This window comes from Aulonocara stuartgranti, assembly GCF_965226115.1.
Source record: "Aulonocara stuartgranti genome assembly, chromosome: 22".
Classification (NCBI taxonomy): Eukaryota; Metazoa; Chordata; class Actinopteri; order Cichliformes; family Cichlidae; genus Aulonocara; species Aulonocara stuartgranti.
The window spans coordinates 18,542,654-18,563,562 of record NC_138957.1 but is presented as its reverse complement, the minus strand read 5'-3'; the positions used below and the strand labels follow the sequence as shown (position 1 = coordinate 18,563,562).

The 20,909-nt window shown below is 47.7% G+C and overlaps 1 protein-coding gene across 8 annotated transcripts; it reads left to right on the top strand.

The window, feature by feature from the left end:
• Nucleotides 1-677: 677 nt before the first annotated feature.
• Nucleotides 678-20,441, top strand: ahdc1 (AT hook, DNA binding motif, containing 1). 8 transcript variants are annotated; one of them, XM_082521059.1, is made up of 6 exons: nt 678-1,325; nt 12,807-13,001; nt 13,302-14,592; nt 14,770-16,487; nt 16,966-18,700; nt 19,587-20,441. In XM_082521059.1, the coding sequence occupies exons 3-5, from the start codon at nt 13,423-13,425 to the stop codon at nt 18,692-18,694; spliced, it is 4,617 nt and encodes a 1,538-aa protein (XP_082377185.1). In that variant the 5' UTR covers nt 678-1,325; nt 12,807-13,001; nt 13,302-13,422; the 3' UTR covers nt 18,695-18,700; nt 19,587-20,441. The 8 variants fall into 8 exon arrangements, with proteins under 8 accessions (XP_082377185.1, XP_082377183.1, XP_082377178.1 ...); XM_082521057.1 differs by having other exon boundaries at nt 13,302-14,634; nt 19,661-20,441; XM_082521052.1 differs by having other exon boundaries at nt 13,302-14,634.
• Nucleotides 20,442-20,909: the final 468 nt, after the last annotated feature.

The window sequence follows — 20,909 nt, the reverse complement described above, 5'->3', positions numbered from 1 at the left end:
TTTGTAATGTGCACATTTTATTGAGCAAGGTTAATATCAATGTAGAGTAAATGCATGGCAGTCTTTTGCAGCGTGTTCATTGTGGATGTTATCACTATGACAATGAAAATACCAACCATCAGTCAGCCTCAGCGGCTGTGTAATTGTTGCATCAGCAATTCCCCTGAATTTACCAAAGATTGTTAACGATTTCCAACAAAGAGACACAAAAATGTTTGAATAGTTTCTAGAAAAGTGATGAAGGAATGAAAAAAAGAAACCTGATACTTGCTATGAGTCATTCAATGGATAACTCTTGATCCAGGAACGTATAGTGGATCTGGAAGATACTATGATCAGTAAATCTTTATTAATTCCTTCATTTGTTTCAGTAAATCAATTTAATTTCACATTAATCCATTGCTGATTGTTATAATATTAGTTATTTACTCTTTACTTTGGGATTCCTTTACCAGTGCCTAACGTTTATGCATCACCTGAGTATGATGCTGTACTTTACTTCATATTACTTGAAGCATTATCTACCACAGAGCCCTGAATAAGCTGTTATTAGAAAGTTATTAATAACAAATGTTTCATAAACCATCGGGTCTTTATTTATTAATAAAGACCCGATGGTTTATGATATTGTTGCTGCTGTTTGCGCTCTCTCTAACGTCACCGTGACTCGCTTTCTTTCTTCAGAAGACTACTGTTCCCATAGTTCCAGAGGTGTAAAGTAAAGGCAGCTACGGGTGCCCGGATGGCTTTGACAGTCAGGCACGTTGGAGAGGCACAGCCGAGACCGGAGCGCACGAGAGACAGAGAGCTGGAATTGCAGAGGCAGAGACGCACGGGCGCACGGTCGATTTTCGCCTCCCGCATAGTGGGGAGTCCCGCGCCTGTCACCCCAAACCGAAGCACAGTGTTCGCAAGCGGCTGTGTCAGCACCTGAATTAGAAAGAGGACGGTGAAGCAGCACCCCTGCTCCTTATTTTTTACATTTTCTCCCCTTTCTGTTTTTTTGCTTTCCCGTCTTTTGTGGTGCAGATATTGATGTGAGCCAGAGGAGCGGTTTTTCTGTTGAGCCGCTCGAGACGGTGGCGCGCGGCGGGAGAATACAGCGTTTACATTGATGTGGGAGGACTATCTCCTTCCGACACGGGGAGCTGAGATGAAGGGGGAATGCTGTTCGCTGACGGCTGCAGCCGTCAAGGCAACGGCTCCGTGACCCGGGCGGGAAGAGGAGTGAGCGCCGCCGCCGACAGCTGCGCGAGCCCCTAGCCAGCGTTGACACCGCAACAGCTCCAGCGGGCAGCGCGAGCCCCCAGACTCTGTGTCCCTTGGTGAGTGCGCGACCTATGTACAAAACATTCAAATTTTGCTCGCCGTCCACTCAGCCAGCTGTGCTGCGCACCTCTGGCTTTCTTTCTGAGTTTTAAAAAAAATGTTTTTCTTACACTAACCTCATCGGCGCAGTCACCTGGACGGAGCTCTGCATGCGTGCCGCTCGTGCTGCTGGGTCATCTGGGCTTTACTGTGGGCATGCAGCGTGTGTGTGGTTAGACCTTAAATGATGATGTTCAGACACACGCGCGTGCGCTCACACACACACATACACACGCGCGTGCGCGCAGTGTAGTTCCGTGCGTGAACCCAGTGTACCCTCACCTATTTTTCCTCACTATTTGCAAGATTCTCACCTCTTAGCCTCATTATCACTGAATATATATGTACAGTGAAGGTAGGGCAGCAGTGTACAGTAGCACCCCGGGTACTGTCACACTGCTGACACACAAACACAGACCCACACACACATATGTTCTCTTCTGTTCGTTTAATGTCTGCACAGATTTTTACCTGTGGGTCAGCTTGATTGGACTTTTCTAATATCTATATATTTACATATCAGTGTGCATGTAGTACAGATGTAGCTGTGAGCACAACTCCTGCTGGCGGACAGATGTTTTTCTGAAGCAGAGCATCCATCCAGCCCTCTGGTTTCCTTCTCGGCAGCCCCCCAGATCTGTCACGGCAATAAGGCAGGACGCAGCAGCAGCACATCCTGCAGTGGCAACAGAGGCAGTGTGTTGGAGACAAGGCATACTCATGGTGGTGATTATCAGCTCTTGTCTGTGGTTTAGTAGAAAAGGAGGGAGGGGGTGCAAAGAAAAAAAGGAGAGAGAGAGGGTGCAGAGGAAGTGCAAGAAAGGAGAAGAAGAGGGGATGAGAGAAGTCAATGTCAGTGTCTGGGCAGTGACAGTTCGTTATTTAAGGGCCCCTCAGAGACGTGCACAGGCTGCCCTAGTGCAGGTGCTGTTAGTATGCAGAGTGATGCTCTGTCTGTCTGTCTGTCTGTTTCTCACTCACACAGTCTCACTCTCTCAGTGGCTGGTTGAAGAGTGAGTTCTCTTTTTGGCAGGTCCACTTGGACATAATGAATAATTTCAACCCTCTGAATGCTGGAATGAAAAGGAAATGGCCTTACCTTGGCATTCAGCCGCTGTCTGTCAGACTTGTCTTGAGTGCATGGTAGTGTGTGTGTGTGTGTTTGAGAGAGTGAGTGACAAACAGAGGGAATGTGAACATATAACAGCTTAGGCCCATTGTGCTTCCTACCTGTGTGAGCGGGGCTAGTTGTCATAGCAACGGCCTTGTAGCTCCGTTGATGTTCCTCCTGTCCTCATTGGCAGGGTCAGCGCACCTAACACACCACATCTCGTCTCAAATCTGAGTGTGTGTGTGCTTTGGAGGTACCTTTTGTTTGTGCCTTGCTGCAGTTTGTAGGCGTATAGGTTGATGGCACAGACAAGTCAGTGTGTGTGTGTGCGTGTTTTGAATGTGTGTGTCTGTGTGCGTGTAACAAAGATACACCCTGCTGATATGACAGCCGACAGCTCAACCAATCACCTGTTTCCTCTCTCTCTGCCTATCAGCATGTGAGGTTGCCATAGTCAGACGTCCCCTTGATATGGAGGTCGTCATGGAGATGGAGAAGACAGAATGGACGCACATAAACACCTATAAGCGCACGCACACACACACGCACATAAACACACACACACAGGGCATGGAATGGTACAGTATAGCCACTGACTTCCACTGATTTCTCAGTGTCTTGGCAAGTTTTGAGCTAAGCAGGATGGTGCAACCTGTTGAATGGAGGTTTTGATGCATCAACTCTGCACACAGGGCTTTTCACGTCAGAGCCAGGATCATTGAGTAAAACTCTCTGTGGTCTTGTGACAAATCATCTGCTTAAGTTGAGCCGCACACACAAATCGGGATGCACCTTTATATTGGCCAAATATCTAACATAAAATAATGTTTACCAATTTTGTGCTGGCTAAACCTTCAAAGATATTGTGAGGATGATTCGAAAGACTTTGAAACAGTTGAGTTATTTTTGTCATACTGGAGATTTCCGTTTCTTTGTTGTCAAGGTGTAATAAATAACTACAAAAAACAAAAGAGAAAAAAAAACAGAAAAATGCCACCATTCTGGCAAATTTTTATAAAAATCTGCACTGGCTCATAGCTTCATAATTGGTGCATTCTTGAATGCAAACAGCGGAGATTAAATCTGAAAGGATATCCTATAGGAGATTGGATCTGTTCAAATGCTTATTCTCCAAAAAGAAAGGACTCTCCTTAGTTCTGCAAAGCATCTGCCTTCTAGCTGTGTGCAAAACTGGCTGAATGCAACAAAGTGAAGTTTTTTTTGTTGTTTTTTAAACAACAGCTGAAGATCATTGTGGCTCTCAACTCTGAACCCTTCACAGCAGCACTCAGGGAAAAGGGAATTTAAACCATTATCTTAAATGAGTCCAGCAATTAATAATACTTTGTACTTGAAATGCCTCCCAAAATACAGAAGTAACTGATTGCAGAGCACAGATTAACCAACACACCACAAATAAGCCATTCACTGTCCTCAAAGCAACAGAATTTGGTTGGATAGCGTTCAGAGTTGTTAGCGGTTCTCTCTAAAGCTGGGATTTTCACCTCGATTTGCCCAGAGGCCATCTTTATGCAATGACAGGAGGCCAGAGGCCAGTTAATAAACAAACAATAATATTTCTAGTATAAAACAAATAAACATTAAAAAGACCCAACCTTTTTTTTAAGACCTATGTAACATATCATACTGCATCCAGTTGTTCCACTGTGCTTTAGCTCCAAACGGTTACATGTAAACCACTCAAACACAACCTGAACCTCTTCAGTCAGTTTTATTAAAGGAGTTAGCCAGCTGGCATCCTCTGGTGGGTCTGATTTGTCCTCTGAGCCTAAGTTGAGTATCGCCATACAAACAAAATTAATGCTTATTTTGCTGTTGTTTCTAAATCATTGGTGGAAAAAAAGGAGGAAAAAAAACTGACATCATGTACTAAAAGACCTCTAAATGAAATGTAGAGTGAAAGGACATGTTTGGGCATATTTAAAAACTTTTTCTCTGCAACAAGCCACTATTGGCAAAAAATAATAATTAGTCACTACTTTGTCCTTGGGGTGAAGGGTTCCGTCTTTTATGACTCTTTTTAATCTAATGGTTACCTGAAGTGAAATAGCTTTTGCCACAGGCAGGTAAACGTGGTTCAACTCCCCCACACACACACACACACACACACACACACACACACACACACACACACACACGGATGCACCCACACACACAGCAACCGTTTAGCATTAGTGTAAGCAGTGTTTGTATGCTCCATTCTGTCACCTCCCACACGATACATTCATAAAACGGCTCCTCCGCGCCAAAAGCGGTGACTCAAGAGGAGACATCTACCCTTCTCTTTTTCTCTCGCCTCCTTCCTTCCTTTAACCCCACTGCTCTCCATACACCTGTCCTCCAGTCAGTGCCACCCTCCTCCCCCAACACACCTTTCTTTTTTCCTCCTTTCACTTGTCTTTTTCACTCCTTCAGCCTCTCCTTTCCTATATGTCCTTCCTCATCCCAAGTCCTCATTCTCTTCATCCCCCTTACCCCTACCTCCCATACCCCCCCTCCAACGGGTCTGGTTGCAGCCGGTTTGAGTCTGACAGTGGAGAGGAAGCACCGACCTCTCACCTCCGGAGGATGGAGCGAGGTGCGGCAGGGTGTGGGGATAGGCAAGAGGAGAGGGATGATGGAGGGCAGTGGGGTGGAGGGGGAGGCTGCTGAGGGAGAAGGCGAGAGAGAGGTCAAAGAACAGGAGGGATTTGTGAGGGAAGAGAGCTGGGGGAAGGGACGGAGGGAGGGAGAGCACATGAGACAGAGAGAGGACAGAGGGGTCAGGAAGGAGAAAGGGTGATAAATGAAGGGAGAGCGGCAAAGATGGAAGTATGGGGAGGGAAGGATTGACCGGCGCAGAAGGGATGAGAAGGAAAGAAAGACAGAGTGTGAAGCTGCTGTGTACCTCCCTAACAAGCTGGACAGAATCAGCTCAATTATTAAAGAGGAGCGAGAGATGGGGAAAACACGCAGACACAGACGTACACGCACGCACAAGAAGCATCTCTCCGTGTCTGGGCACACAACACGATCGCATCATCATTATCGCAGACACACATACACCTATCTGCACATGTGCAGCTTTGTGTTTCTTAGAGTTTCTGTCTTTTTTTTTTTTTTTTACAGCTGTGTGTGAGTATACATGTGTCTGGGTATGTGTGTTTAAAAACAGTGAGTCAGAGGATAAGCAGAGACTTGTTAGTGATTCTCCTCAACACGCACCCCCCCCCCTCCTCACCCCCCCCCCCCCCCCCCACTACCCAATTTGGCTTCAGCGCCGTCTCAACGTTCCACCAGCGTGGCTTCAATGTCGTCCCATCAATATGAACAGATGATCAGAGCACTAAGGGGTCTGTCTATAAATCCCCACTGTGAGTATAGTTCTCACCCTCTTCCCTTCCTTTCTTCTCTACCCTTCTTGTCTGTCTTCCTCCCTCCTCCTCCTCATCTTCCTCTCTCTTGCCCGTTCCACCCTTGTTTCTAGTTCTCTTTCTTCTTTCCCTTTTCCCTCCTTCTCTGAGGAAGTGTATGCCCCCAAGGGACGAAAAGATTCGCTACCTTCCAAGAGAGAAAGAGATTGTGAGCGGCTCTCTCTCGATATATATGTGTGTGTGTGTCTATGTGTGAATGTGTGTCCTCCACATATGTGCGTGCCAGGATGATAGTGTGTGCGTGCGTGAGAGTGAGAACACACACTTCCTGAGACGGAAAGGGAGACGGCGAGAGAGAGAGAGAGAGGCAGGAGATGAGCAAGTGAGGAGCAAGTGAGAGACTGAAAGCAGGAGGCTGTGGAGGGGGGAGGAGAGAGAAAGAGATAAGAGAGAAAGACAGAGACTAGTCGGGGAGAAGGGGGAAGATGGATGAATGCACTGCGCACCATTGTGTGTGTGTGTGTGTGTGTGTGTGTGTGTGTGTGTGTGTGTGTGTGTGTGTGTGTGAGTGTGAGAGAGAGAGAGAGAGAGCAATGGTAAAGAGATGCAGGTAGACAGAGAGGGACGGAAGGGTTTCTTATCCTCTCAGCAGAAGTCATAATTTCTTAGAGCGTGCACAGATGTGTGTATGTGTGTTTCGTGTGCATGCCTCATTGTGTTTGTGTCTGAAAGTGTTACCTCGCACAGGCTTGAGGCCAAGAACCACAGCACAGAGAGGTACAGTGGTGTAGCGCTGGTGTGTAGTGTCAGCCGTACACGTGTGTGTGTGTGTGCGTGCGCGCTTTCTGAGAAATGTGTATGTTGAGGCTGTGGCTGATGAGCTGTCAGTACCTACAGTTGGAATGTTCACAAGGCGGCCATTGTTGTTCAAACAGCCAGCAGCCTTCTCCTTGGCAACGGGCGCTGCAGCAGCGTCTCCCACAGCAACTGTGGAACAGGAGTATGGAGGGAGGAGGAGGAGGAGTCAGGAAGTCAGGGCCGCAGCACGGAGGCCCCTCTCCAAAACACTGGCCTCAAGGTCTGAGTGTGTGTCGGGGTCCAAGCATCTGGTTTGTGTGTCCTCAATGTGTGCGCTGGATGTGCGTGACTGTTTTCACGCGTGCCGGTATGTGTGGCTGTTAAGTGTGGGTTTTCATCAGTGTCAGCGTGTAGCGTGCTTCAGCGTGTGTGTCTGCGTGTGTGCGCACCTGTGTGAACTGTAAGTGGGAGTGTTTCTGTATTTGCACCTAAGTGGTTGGTTTCATCTTCCTGTATTTGCATGTGTTTGTGTATGTGTGTGTATGTGTGTGTGTTTTTCCAGACATATCCCTGTGTATGTGTGTCCTTGTTCATGTGTTTCAATGCGTGCGCACATGTGCACACTCCTCGCTGTTCCCAGCTGGCGCAGTTGGTCACATGACCCGAATGAGGGGCGGCCATCAGCAGCGCCAGTAAACTGCCTGCAGGAGAGTGAGAGAGAGAGAGAGAGAGAGGAGAGAGTGTCAGGCTGAGTTGAAGATGAGGAAGGGGGTGTTGGGGAGTGGGAGCTGTGGGAGAGAAACTAGGGGCAGGAGGTGGGTGGTAGTGGTGGTGCGAGAGTGGGGGGTACTGGGGAGATGAGAGAAGGAACAGTGAGAAAGAGGAGTGAGGAGGGGCTAAGGAAGGAAGGGGTAATACGGTCCTGCTCGTCTTAAAATAACTACAGCATGTAGGTTCCTGCAGAAACAACAGGAGAGAGACAGGCAGACAGTGAGACAGTCAAATGGGGGGTGTTGTTGGTGGTAGTGGTGGTGGAGGGTCCTGGTTTTGTGTTGTCTAGTGTTTGGAGCTACTTCTCCAATCCCCTGTGTGCATCCTTGGCTGAGCTGCCACTGTATCTGCTCTGTGTGAAGTCTGTTTACGTTAGATGCGTTTCTGTCTGTCTGCCTCTTTTTGTTTGTCTGCACATATGGTTTATGTGTTGGTCTCTGCTCATTGATATGCTTTGTGTGCATCCTTGGTGTGTGTACGTGCGTGTGTTCGTGCGTGCGCGCACACGCCTACTCTTGGCAGGAGATACAGCGCGCGCACTGATGATGGAGATCATTAGGAATTTCCTGCAGCTGGGAAGGTGGTTGCAGAGGGGGGGGGGGGGGGGGGGCAGCAGGACGGGTGGGATGTGAGTGGGTGAGAAAGAGAGGAGAGGTCAGAGTGAAAGAAGTGTGGGTGGGTGGGTGTATGCGTGTTTGGGGGGGGGGTCTGTATGTAAAGGGTGTTCCTTGGACTGTCTGTGTTTGACTGACGTGTATGGATGGAGCTGCAGCTCACCAGGGTTCGGTTTTGTTCTGAGGGGATGTTGATGGTAATTTGTGTGCGGGGATGTCGGCGGTCTGTACGTAACACCGCTTTGGCACACTTACCAGCGCCTCGAGCTCTCAGACAACCCAGGTCTGCTGATCAGAAGAGTTTGCATATGGTTAAAGCTTAGCTGCTCACTGTTTTTGCCTGTTGGGCTGCAGTGCACTGCAGTTGAGACAGGACCTTATAACTTGAGTTTTACTCTTTGTTTATTGAGTTAAATTAAAACTTTTGAGAAATTGGCTAAACTAATAAAGATTCAATACTGAAAACTTTTTTGGAAGGGAAAAAATACCTATTATCCAAATGTCAGACAGCTATTTTAAAGCTGATGTCTAAGTTCTGTTTAGGTTTAGCTCATGTTAAATGAGGATATTCTTGTGTATTGTAATGCAGCTCAGAATGAACAAAGTTAAGTCTTCCTTCAGACTAATGGAAAGAAACTGCTCACGTTTAGTACTTTTACTCTTCCAGACTTTCTCTTCTGGGCATTTATGCAAATTAGCGCATATTTAACAGGATAATACCTCATTAACATAAGTTAACATAAAATTTCATAAACTTGTATTGTCTCACTACAAGGAATTGACTGATAAGAGTTTCACGATGACTTACTACTAATGCTCCAACTTTTTGCCTGTAAATACTACTTTCCAATAAAAATGTGTTGACATTTTTACAATTCGTAGCTTTAGAGTCTCTCACACTCTGAGCTGGAGCTCTCCACTTTACATACACCAGACTCTTCAGTTTTATTCCCGTCTATATTCTGAAGAGAGATTTGTCCCTATATTGTTCAGAGGTTGATTTATAGTATGATTTAATCATAAAAATGTTTTCCTTTTCTGGTTGTGAACAGCATTTTCCAATTTATAAAGTGCCAAACGACATTCCCTTTGACTCTGCAGATAAATATTATAATGTAACAAGAATTGTGATCCTGGCTTTATCTGGTGTTCAGTTTTCCCTTCTGGAAAAGTAGGCAGATTAGTTCATATTTAGATAGATAATGCCTTATTTGCATACGTAAACCTGAAACCTCAGCAGAACTTCCAGTACGTACAAAAACACCTTCATGTAAGTAATCAAGTGTGGCATATCGATTTACCTGTATTGTCTTTCCTTAACCCTTGAAAACCTACTAGGAGTAACCCTTGAAGGTCTTTTCTGAACTGAGCAGTTTCTGTCATATTTCAGGCCCAACAAAATGACTGGATCTGAATTTATGAGGGTGGACTTCGCTTTTCTTACTAACCACGTCTTCACTGATATATACTAAGGTGTCAAAACTCATCATACAGGGTAGATCGTCAAATGTTGCATTTATGGGCCAAAGTGTTAAAATGCAACATCAAGTAATGCTCCTATATGGTACTGACACTACGTAATGTGTAATGTGTGAAGCTGGAGCGACAGCGCCAGTCAACGACTCAACAAGTTGCTTGGTCACAGTGTCTCATTGAGAAGTGTTGGATAACCGAACGTTATATTCTGGATATCAAACCAATCGCAAACAAGCAAACAATAAAGCCTCGCATCTACAAAGACTTAAAATTATGATCAAATAGCCAAATGTGAGCAATATCAGCCTTGCATTCACCTATGGAAAAGGGGTAAACACCCCAAAACCGCTGCCTGCACGCGTGTCTGCTACATTTTTAGAAAGTACACACACTGTTGCTGTGTTTTTCTCATGTTTCCGTTCACCGATGATTTCCGTGGAAGGATTTTATTGTTGCGTGTATGTTTGTTGGAGCCGAAGGTTGGGGTTGCGTCAGGGTTGAGGTGATGGAGCGACGAGAGCCTGACGGTGTAGTCGAGCCGCTGCGCGGTGTCACTCAGCCTCTGCGGACCCCTTGACCCACTTCCCCCTCCCCACCTCTCATGCTTCTCTGCTGGCCTCACATACACTTTTTCCATCTTGCTCCCTCTGTTTCATCCCCCCTTCTTCTTCTTATCTGTCTAAACCTCTCGGTGGAGCCCCCTCCTCCCCTCACCACCTCTCTCTCTCTCTCTCTCTCTCACTCACTCTCTTCTCTATGTCCCCCCCCCCTCCCTTACACCCCCCCATGCTGTTTCGGTGCTGCTGCCTGTCTCTTAGCAACAACTGCACACCCGTTAGAGCTCAGTGAGTGCTTTTACAAACACACCCAGGAAGACACACTTATACACGAGCACACTGGTGCGTGCGCGCACAAACACAACCATACACACTGGTTCTAGTTCCTCATTGAGGGTTTCTGCTGGCAGGCCTGTGAGTCTGCAAGCCTTTGTGGCAGTGAGATAGATGGGAACAGAATAGATATGCTTTACAGCTACCATGTACAGAGTCATTGCGCCTCTTAGACTACGCACCAACAGGCCAGTGGCCCAAACTGGAAATTGAGAGGTTCGAGTCTCTCTCTTTCTGTGTCGCTCCCTCTGTTTCCTTTCCCCCGCGCTTGCACAATTAGACCTAAAAGTTTTCCGAGAAAAAAAAAGAAAATGTGCAAGATGAAAACTGTTCAAACAGTATCATTCATACGAGAGCTGCTCTTTGTGAAACAGATTCAACAGATCATCATGTGGGAGCAGCGCGCACCCTCGGCTGTTTTCACAGAGACAATACTACGCGACTGTGTGTTCCAAAGCCCCAGAGCCATTCACAGCAAAAAATGCACCAAAACGCATTCGCTACGTATGACGGTGATTACATTGGAATGGCGGCTGATGGATGCCAGGAGTGTTTGCTTAAAACAATGAATCACAGTGGGAGCATTTGATTGGCTGGCATCTAAAACCCTGTCAGAAAACCCCCCGCAGAGCACAGTAGAGGGATATTTGCATGTTTGTCTTTGTTTGGCGTGTGATCGTGCATGGGTTCACATGTGTGCGTGATATGTCTGTCTTTATGTGTAAATCGATGTGCGAGTGTGTGGGAGGATGGAGCTGTGGGGGCATGTTTTGCATGCGCGTTTGCGTGCTGGCATGTGTCGCTGATGCGTGTGCGCCTCTGAGTGACAGCGCGTGCACGCATGTGTGTGCGTGAGCGCAGCGAGCGCATGTGACGCAATGCTTAATTAAAGCATGTGCTCTTCTTGTTCTCTCACAAACTGGTCAGATGAAGCCTTAATTAATGAGCGCTGTTAATTAGACGAGAGAGAAAGTGAGAATGAAAGTGGGAGAGGCGGAGGAGGGGTGGGGGAATCTGAGGTAGCGCTGGGAATGGGGGGGCTGTGTGGGTGAGAGGGGGGTTAAAGAAAGTATGTTTAGCGTGTTTGTGTTCATCTCCATGTTCGTCTGTCCTAGTTGTGTCATTCCTCAGAGCAGCAGAGCACCAAGGTTTGCTCTGCTCCATGTGTGCAGCCGCAAAACTCTGCTACAGCGAAACTCTCCCACTTCTTCTCCTCTACTCCCTCTACTCTTTTGTCTTCCTCTCGCCTCCTCTTCACCAACTTTTGCTCCCTCATTTTGCCAAAAATCTGTCTGCCTGTCTCTGCCCCGCTACCGACTTAATCATATCTTTCACCTTCCTGTTCTTCTTCTTCTTTTTTCTCTCACTCTTTTCATATGTTCTCACCCATTCACTCTCCCATTCTCTCATGTCTCACACTCCCCCTTTCTCCATCCCCGCCTTTCTCTCTCTCTCCCTGTCCTTCACCCTCCCTCCTAATCAGAGCCATATGTTGGAGAGGGAGGCAGGGAGATCTGACGATGGACATAATTGTGTTGAATGTAGACCGTGCGGTACAGTGTTGGGAGTCAGCCGTGTGCGTATGTATAAATTAAGTTTGCAAATGTTGCGTTTACTTGTGATTGGATGCAGTCACATGTGAGTCTCACACCACACGGGGCTGAGATTTCACAGCACTTCTGCCTGCACTTCTCCCCATGCTTTGGGTTTCTATAATCCCTCCATCGCTCCTGTCTTTCTGTCACCTTCATCTCTCCATCCTCTTAACACCTCTCCATTCACCACCTCTCTGCTTCCCCCTGGTGGATGTGATTATTCACACATTCTCATTCTTGTTGCACCCTCAGAGTCTAGAGCTTTGTAATGCATTTGGAATAGTTTTGGTGAAACGTGGCACGAGCAGTGACAGTGTGTGTGTATGTGTGTGTGGGCGCACGCACCCATGTCTGCTGTGCGACATGATTCAACAGTTGAATTTCTTTGCATTTTTCAACAACATATACGTCCTCTCACTCAAATATCGCACATGCGGCAAAAACATTACTGTCGCGTATTGATGATCCTCTGAGTATTTATACCAGCATACGCTTGTACCCACACTATGCTGGAACACATCAGAATGAAACACTAACTACAATTAGACTTTAAAAATTTATACTGCAAGTCATCCTCCAAAATAATTGCATGAGATAGTGCAGCCCGCACCAAAATACTGATTCTAGTCTGGCCTGATGCATGCTGTGACATCATGTACTAATCTCTTTTTCTCTTGTTCTTTCTGCTCCACCCTCCTCCTTTCTTTTTTCTCCTTTCATTTCCCCCCACTCCGCATTTTCCTCCACCTTCTTCAACTCTTTGTCCCTTCCCCCTGTCTGTATCTCTATCTTTCTTTCTCTCACTCCAGCAACCATGGGCAAAAGACAGGAGCAGAGGGGAGAGGGAGAAGTATGTGAGCTCTCCACTGCAGTATTGATGACCCAATGATCCCCTGCAGAACAGAGCCAGTCAGGCAGACAGAGTGAGGCTCAACTCAGAATCAAAATCAGAATCAGTGCCATGATCGTTTGGTAAAAGCAACAAATTGAACAGGATATGAATGGTAAATGTAATCTAATGTTGTAATGCTGCTGTGTGGGTGGCACAGTTAATAGAGGAGAGTGCATCATGGATTAGGTTTATGGCCCATTGCCAAAAATGTTGACGATTCGATTTCACAATCGCAATTACATCTCTGCAAATTTTTCTACGTGTTCCATAATTTATGCTTAGCAAAAGCCATTTTTGGGGGTGGGGAGACTCATGGGGTTTGGATTAAATGTCTTAAATTCAAGGAGGAGGTTTTAACATATTTATGGGCTTACTTTTCAGTTGGTAATATTGTTTTCGTATCTGTCTTTAGGTTTTTGAGTCTTCTTGCCAGCTGTTAGAGGACGACAGCTACAAAGAAGAAATACCCATTTACATAAATCTGAAAACATCCATCTTTTCCCTGCCTCAGTGCCAGCAAAACTGTGTCCTGAATGAGTAGCTTATCAGATCACCTGCATTCAGGCCAAACTGGGGCTCCAGTGGGCTGTGGTGAGGCTCGGGCTGAAGAAAAGGGGTGTGTGCCGGGGCTCGAGGAGCTTGAAGCGCTCGAAGGAGCGGAGTTCTGGACCAGGGAGCTCACGCTCCAGGGGGGGTTCCAGGATCCTTCTCATGATGGACTGACGCTGGTAACATCCGACCACATTCCCTCCTCCTCTCCGTCTGCCCTGGCCAACGGCCTCCATCTTCAGAGGAGGCTGGGGCACAGCAGTTGCCGGCGGCGGCAGACAGAGACTCACACGACTGCTGAGACACATACGTTTGCAGAGACGTTTCGAAACATGCAAACACACATAGACCCAGATGTGCATGCACAGGCTTTTTCTCATGCAAATATGGAGAACTGTGGACTCACGGATGTGAACTCACACGCAGCTTCTGTAGGGCCAGAACTCTCCAAATCTCTTACACCAGAGGCCATACACTCACCGCAGCCCTTGTCTTTGGCGCTAGGCAATCATCCTGCCTCCACCAATCAGCTGGCAGCCCCGGTCCGAACTGCAGAGACAGACGTGCCCTCAACATTTTGTCCAGTCCCTGCTGGTCCAAACTCAAACACTGACTCCTCCCCACTTCCCATAGAGACAGAAAAAAAGTATGCACTCCGTAGCTCTGGACGTCCCCGCTTTCCCTGTCACCTGCGCAAATCCTCACGCCTCCGCAGAAGCATTGAGGATGGGGAAAAAAAAGCAGGGAGGGAAAAGGGAGGAGAGGAGGATGAGGAAGTATTAGAGGAAAAGATCTGGAGGGTAAAAGAGGAGGAGGTGGCAGTTGGTGATAAAGAAGAGCATTCATCTGTGGAGGCTGTTCTCCCTGCAGTTACCAGTCACACAGACACTGCTCTTGCTCTAACTGTACCTAAACCTGTTCCTAAAGCTATACCTAAACCTGGTCCCAGACTCGGCTATAGACCTGGACCTAAATCCAGGTCCAGGCCCTCAACGAAACCTGTTCATAAAGCAGGCCCTAAAAGTGTAATGAAACAGCGTCAGGCAGCCCAGGCTATCCACGATCACGCTACTCCTCATCTCTCATTTGGGAACACGCCCACAATCCCTGGATCTCTGCTAACGATGAAGGAGGAACCCGTTGCGGAGTTGAGGGTATGTCCTCCCAGTAATGGCAGACGTGGGCGTTTTGTTGGTGTAAGTTTATTTTTTAGTCACATATCGCTGCATCACCACTTCTTTTTGACATTACATATAACGTCATATTATTCACTAATGAACATTGAGTCAATTTGCTGTCGCAGCTGTTTTACCTTTGTGTCTGCTTTACAGGTGAGGAGGATTGTTGTCAAAGTGGCACGCATTCCAGTCAGCCTTAGCCGGCGACAGAAGAGCTACAAAATTTCTAATCTGGAAACGATCACGGGGACGGAAAAGAGTAATGATGGCAACGTGGAGGGCTCAGAGGCAGCCCGAGAGCCAACTGCGCTCCTCCGAATGAAAAACAACGGAAAGAGTGTGATGGTGATGTTCCCTCCCGGAGAGCTCCCTGTTATCCTCAAACGCAGGCGGGGACGACCGCCTAAACAGCCCCTGCCAGGAATACAGGGGGAGCCTCCAAATGCTGGGAACCCTGGTGGTAATGGAGACCAGCCCAAGAAGCCCCGAAGGCGGCGACGGACTAAACTCCCTTATCCTTATCCATCCTATGTTAATGACACGAATGATGTGAAAACCGAATATGGGGATGTTCTCTCCAAACTGGCCTTTTTAAACCGCCAGCCTCCTGTGACTGGCCGCTGCTCCCCCCCTCGTTGCTGGACACCTAGTGAGCCAGAAAGTTTTCATACCCCCTCAGAAAACCCTGGAATATCCACCCTGCTCCACCGGCTCACTGGGTTTAGACGCCCACGGGGTGGCAGAGGAGGAGGTGTTGGACGGGGAGGAGGAGCAGCAGGGGGGATCAGAGGCAGAGAGTGTAATAAGAGCACCTTCAGTGACTTCTTTGAATCTATCGGAAAAAAGCGGAAACTGAGCCCCCTGTCTGAGCATGGATTACCTAGGAAAAGAGGGAAGGGTGTGGGTGGAGGTGGGGTGGGCAGAGGAGGCGGTGTAGTAGGAACAGTGCCTGGGGGTGAGAAAATAGTCAGGAGGAGACGTATGAAAAAAAATGGTGCATTCAAAGGGAGTGGGGTGTCCATGGGGCAAGACTGGCCCAATGGGGCAGGTGGCTGGGGTGAAGAGGGACCTATGGATAAACAGAAAGGCTTGGGTGGGTATCAGCTCTGTGGAACTCCAAGGGGGGGCTTCTCCTCCTGTGAGCTTGGACGGGGAGGTGCCTACAGCAGCCCAGGTGGGAGCAGAGGGGTTGGGCCAGCTGGGGAGGACTCACAAGGCCTCTTCGCTGGTTATTTCCGATCACTGCTCGACTCTGATGATTCCTCGGACCTGCTGGACATTTCCTCCGCACAGTCTGACCCCCGCAAAGCTTCATCTACCCCTGGATACGAGCCATCCAGCCCAGCTACCAGTCACAACTGGTCTACCGCATTCTCTAAGTGGAGCACTAAGGGTGCAAGTTCTGGGGCGGAAGGTTCAGGCCAGACACCTGGCTCCTCAAGCAGGCCTCCATATAGCTATGCCAGCCTTGCCCAAACATCCCCCACCACTTCTACCTATCCTAAATCCACTCCTCCATCTCTCTCACACTCTCCTAGCTCCCCCCATCCCGCCTCTTATGGCCACTACTCTTCTGGCTACTCCTGCTCCTCTCCTGTGGTGCCACAGAGATCCTCAGACTGCAGCTGGTCTGGTAACAACATTGGCAAGGCCAACCCTGTCGGTCCAATGGGTTATTCTAGCTATCAAGCCACAGCCAAGCGGGGCTACGGTGGATATCCAAGTGCAAGTCATTCCTCTGCAATGCGGGGGGACTCAACAGGGCCGACGTCACCTGGAGGAGGATACATGTCTGTGGCCAAAAGTAGCCCCTTCAGCTCCTTCTCCCTAGAGGGTTACAAACAATACAACCCCAATCAGTGGAACTTCAGGTAAATCACTTCTACCACTCAGGTGTCATTAAAAGAAATCCTACATTAACTAATGGAAGTAAATCTTAAATTATCACACAAACATTTGACTTGGTTTTAATGAAACTTAAATGTAAATGTAGGTAATTAAATATTTTATTTGACAATAAACAAAAAAAAGGTGCAAATCAGGCTTTTAGATATCTGAAAAACCCGATCACGTCTGATGATTATATTTCTCAGGATGAATGTTTCACTCCAGCATGCAATTTTCAATATCACCATGCCCGCCTTGTGAAAATTAAAATTTTGGCTAAATATTCCTCATCCTTACCCAGCTTACAAGTGCACTGTCATAGCCTGCCACTGAGATTTCTCCTGTTACTGATTTGTGAAACTGCAACAAAGAGCAGTGAAAACTCTTTTGCACAAATACTGCTTAAGTGTTTTTATTTATTGTATAATACATGTTGGTATTCTTATTATTTATTTTTTTCAGACAAGGTTACAGTGGCTGGTCAACAGACAGCTTTGGACCTCAGTACCATGGCTATAGTGAATATGGATCCAATGAGTCCAAAGACATCTTGGATATCTCAAACTACACCCCCCAGAAGGCCAAGCGACAACCTTTCCCTGAAAGTTTGTCAGAATCTTCTTCTGACTCTTCACATCTTGGCTCCACAGCCACTAATAGTGGCCCTAGTTCCACATGTGGCACGTACAAACAGAATGAGGTTGTTTCTGTTAGTGGAGAAGGGGGCCAGTCAAGTCTGTCCAGCCTGGAGAAGCTGATGATGGACTGGCATGAGAGTGCCTCGGGACCTTCTTATAACTGGAGCCAGAATGTCCTCTTCCAGGGCGGGGGGACCAACAAACCCGGCCGTGGTCGCAGGAAACGGACTGAGCCACATTTAGAAAAAGAAGGAGTTTCTGCTTTGCACTCTGATTCCCCATCCAGTCCCTCACCAACACCTGCTCCTGGACCTAAGCGCGGAGGGGTCGGAGGACGGGGCAGGGGGTCGAGAGGAGGCAGAGGAGGTCTGTCTCCCTGTCAGAGGGAGAGGCCAGCGGGATCCAAAGGGAGGGGCAAGGCTGCGTCTACGTCAGCGGTGGGACCAGCGGTGTCTGCTGTAGGTCCAGAGGGGTCCGGGCTGTTTCAGGAAGGGCTGGATTATTACAGTGGAGACAGTAGCAGCCTTTCTCCTTTGGCCACTCCTAATCCTGCGCCACCTTCCAGCTACCTCCAGGACCCCTGTGAGTACCCCTCCCCCTATTCTGCCCACCCCTCCACACCATCCTCTGAGGAGCGATATCCGGCCTTATACCCTGGAGAATCCTCCTCTTCCCTCTCACCCAGTGTTTCCTCTCCCCCTTATCCACCCAAGCCCACCCCTCCTCCACACCAGTCCTACCACCTTGTCCCCTCCAGGACCTTCTCCCCCTCTTGCTCCCCCTCACCACGGCTAACACCCCACTGCGGCACTGCACTCAGTCCCTCGCACCGCCCCCCTCTGAAAGACCCCCAGTTTTCGCAGTACGACTCGCCCAGCTACTGCAGCTCCCCCTACTGGTACGGACAGACATCGCACAGCGGCAGCCCAAGCCCACACGCTCACTCAAATACAGCTGTGCACGCACACAGCAACCCGCACGCAAGTCCACATGGGAGCACACCGGCTAATTCGCTCTCTAGCCCAAATGCAAACACGCACACACATCTGACTCCAACTCCGCACGACGCACATCATCCCAGCACACAGCCCCACCTGAGCTCACACACAAACACGCATCCAACATCGCACCTACAGAGCAGCCCTCTCTCGCACTCCAACAATCAACCCCACCTCAATGCACACACCAACCTCAACACCCACCTCCCTTCGCATACACACTCCAACCCCAGCCCCGGCCTCCATTGCCATGCAACACCTATGCTTTATGAGGAGCGCAGCCCTCCCGCCGCCATTACCCCACACAAGCGGGATATGACCTCCCACGCCATGAGCACGGGCCATCGGCAGGGGCCCTTGCCTCACTCCCCGTACCCCAAACCTCCCCTGGACTCCTCGCCCCATCAGGAGGATACTAGTGGCTACTCTGTGCCCCAGCAATCCTACCAAGGCATGGGACACCGCTACCCCTCCCAGGCGGCTCAGGGTGGCGGGGTGCTGTGCCAGCTCCTGGACCCAGCCGGTGATGACAGCTTCAGCGTCACAAGCCTGTAACGGCAGGTGAGTGACTGTCGAGGACAACGTAGGTATGGAAAAGGGTGGAAATGCATAAATAGATCCATAAACTGTTAAGCAATGAATGTTACATAATATTCAACTGGATGTAGAAGCAAAATCTTTTTTTTTATTACTGTTTTGTTATTATTAGACTTACCCCATAAACATGATCATAAAAGGCCAATTCATATCTTCAGTGTATCTAGAACACCAACAGTAAAGGCAGCTTAAAAGACGATGTGTGCTGATAGCACTTATTTGCAGAGCAACACTAACAACAGTATTTTTGTCGAATGATAAATGGAACAGGTCACCTTTTAGTAATAACCCATCAAAAACAATTTAAGCCTCGTCGTGCGAAGCTTATATCTGTGTGCATGAGCAATTTTGTGCCAAGCAACTTTTACAGTAAAAGACGCTACCTTTAATCTGTTTTTGAGCTAATGGGGGGAAAGGACATCAATAATAAAATTGTTTCTTTTCTTTTTTTTAGATCTAAGATACAAAATACTTTAAAAAGGGTGTAGGATGGTCTCAAACCAAACCAAACAATGCTAAAGACATGGGTTCAAAGTTGCATGTTTGAGCCCTGCTCTGCACACTCTCTAGAACCACATTTGCACATTCTTTTTGCCAATTTAATGGAGGTTACAGGTGAATTTGAATGTGTTTTGCTGCAGTTTGTATTTCAAAACCTCTCTAGCTTGTTAAACCCCATATATTTATCTTTAGGCTGAAATGCAAAAGTGCAATTTTCATCAAAATGGACACATCGCTCTGACTAAAATATCCTAAAAATCTTTGTTTTTTTAATAGAAAGTGTCTCATATTACTTTTATTGTCTCTTCTGATCTCTTGTTGTCTCTCCCTCTCTCCGTTTTCCTTTCAGGTGCATTCGATTCAAGCTTTTACAGATTTGCAAACATTTTTTCTTTTTCTTTTCTTTCTTTTCCTTTTTTTAAGGGGACTTCTTTGTGAGGGACTGCGAAATGAAGGGTGAGAATTTAGCTGCCAGCTTTTGGACAGTTAAAGCTTTAATTCTCCAGCACTGACAATCAAGATCAACTCACGTACTCGAGCATGCACATACACAAATGCACACGCACGCGCAAACGCGAGACACGCTTGCGCGGATTTGTTCACTACCTAAACATGACCACATGAAGTCGTACGTGTGCGCACTCACACGCTGGAATGAGGGAACGGCCAGGAGGAGCTGACAGATGAATACCAGACGCTGACGGACAAAGACAAACCTATCTCCTCATCCCTTGGAGTCCTGCTGTGATACATGGAGGACTCTGTTTCCCTTAGAAGTCTAACTCACCAAATCTTTGCGTTATTTATTTTATATTTTCCCTGTATCTGCAATGTGGGCAAACTAAGATCACACTACTCGCTCTTTCTCTCTGTGTTTATTTCCCCTGTTTTCTCTCCTCCTCTGCTAAACCAGCAACTGTGTTCTGCTCTCAGCTCTGCATTTCTGTCTTGTGCCCAAACTCGAACCGCATCTGAGCCCGAATCAACTTCTGAAATGCCATAAGCCTAGCAAATGTCCCTCTCTGTGCACTCCTTGTGTTGTGTCCCATAAGAGAAAAAGTGGACTCAATCAGTTTCTGCTCTTGAAATACCAGCATCTGTACATATGACTCCAGCTCCAAGCCAGGGGGCCTCTCTTTCGCTGTGAAGGCCCATCATCAACTTGCCCTCCTCTGCGTTCTGCCATGGTTTCTCTGCTCTGTGGGGTGGGTGGGAGGGAGGGGTGGGGGGTTGGGGATACTGCAGCATGGAGACTTAACATCCTGTGTTTTGCTGTTTTAACTACAAGGGAAAGAGACATTGAAATTACACAACGGCCCCAAAGAGACTCTTGTTTTCTCTGTGTGAGTTTGAGACGGAGCGGCTGCGTTCGTGTGACATGCATGTTTTTGTGTGTACGTGTGCCTACATGTGCGTGTATGGGCGTGTGCGTGTGTGTGCCTGTGGGGTCAAAAGGAGTGAAGCTTCCCAGACACCAAAGTCTTGGCGGGGCCTAATTCTTTCTTTCACTCTCTCCCTTCTTTTTTCTGTGGTCTTGTGTTGTTTGGTGGTTTTTGTGATGAAAAAAAAAAAATAAATTGTATATCTGTCTGTTACATATCATGTATGTATCTGAGGTGCAAAATATTTAAATACACATTCTGTTCTTGCCATTGGTAATCTCGTCTATAGC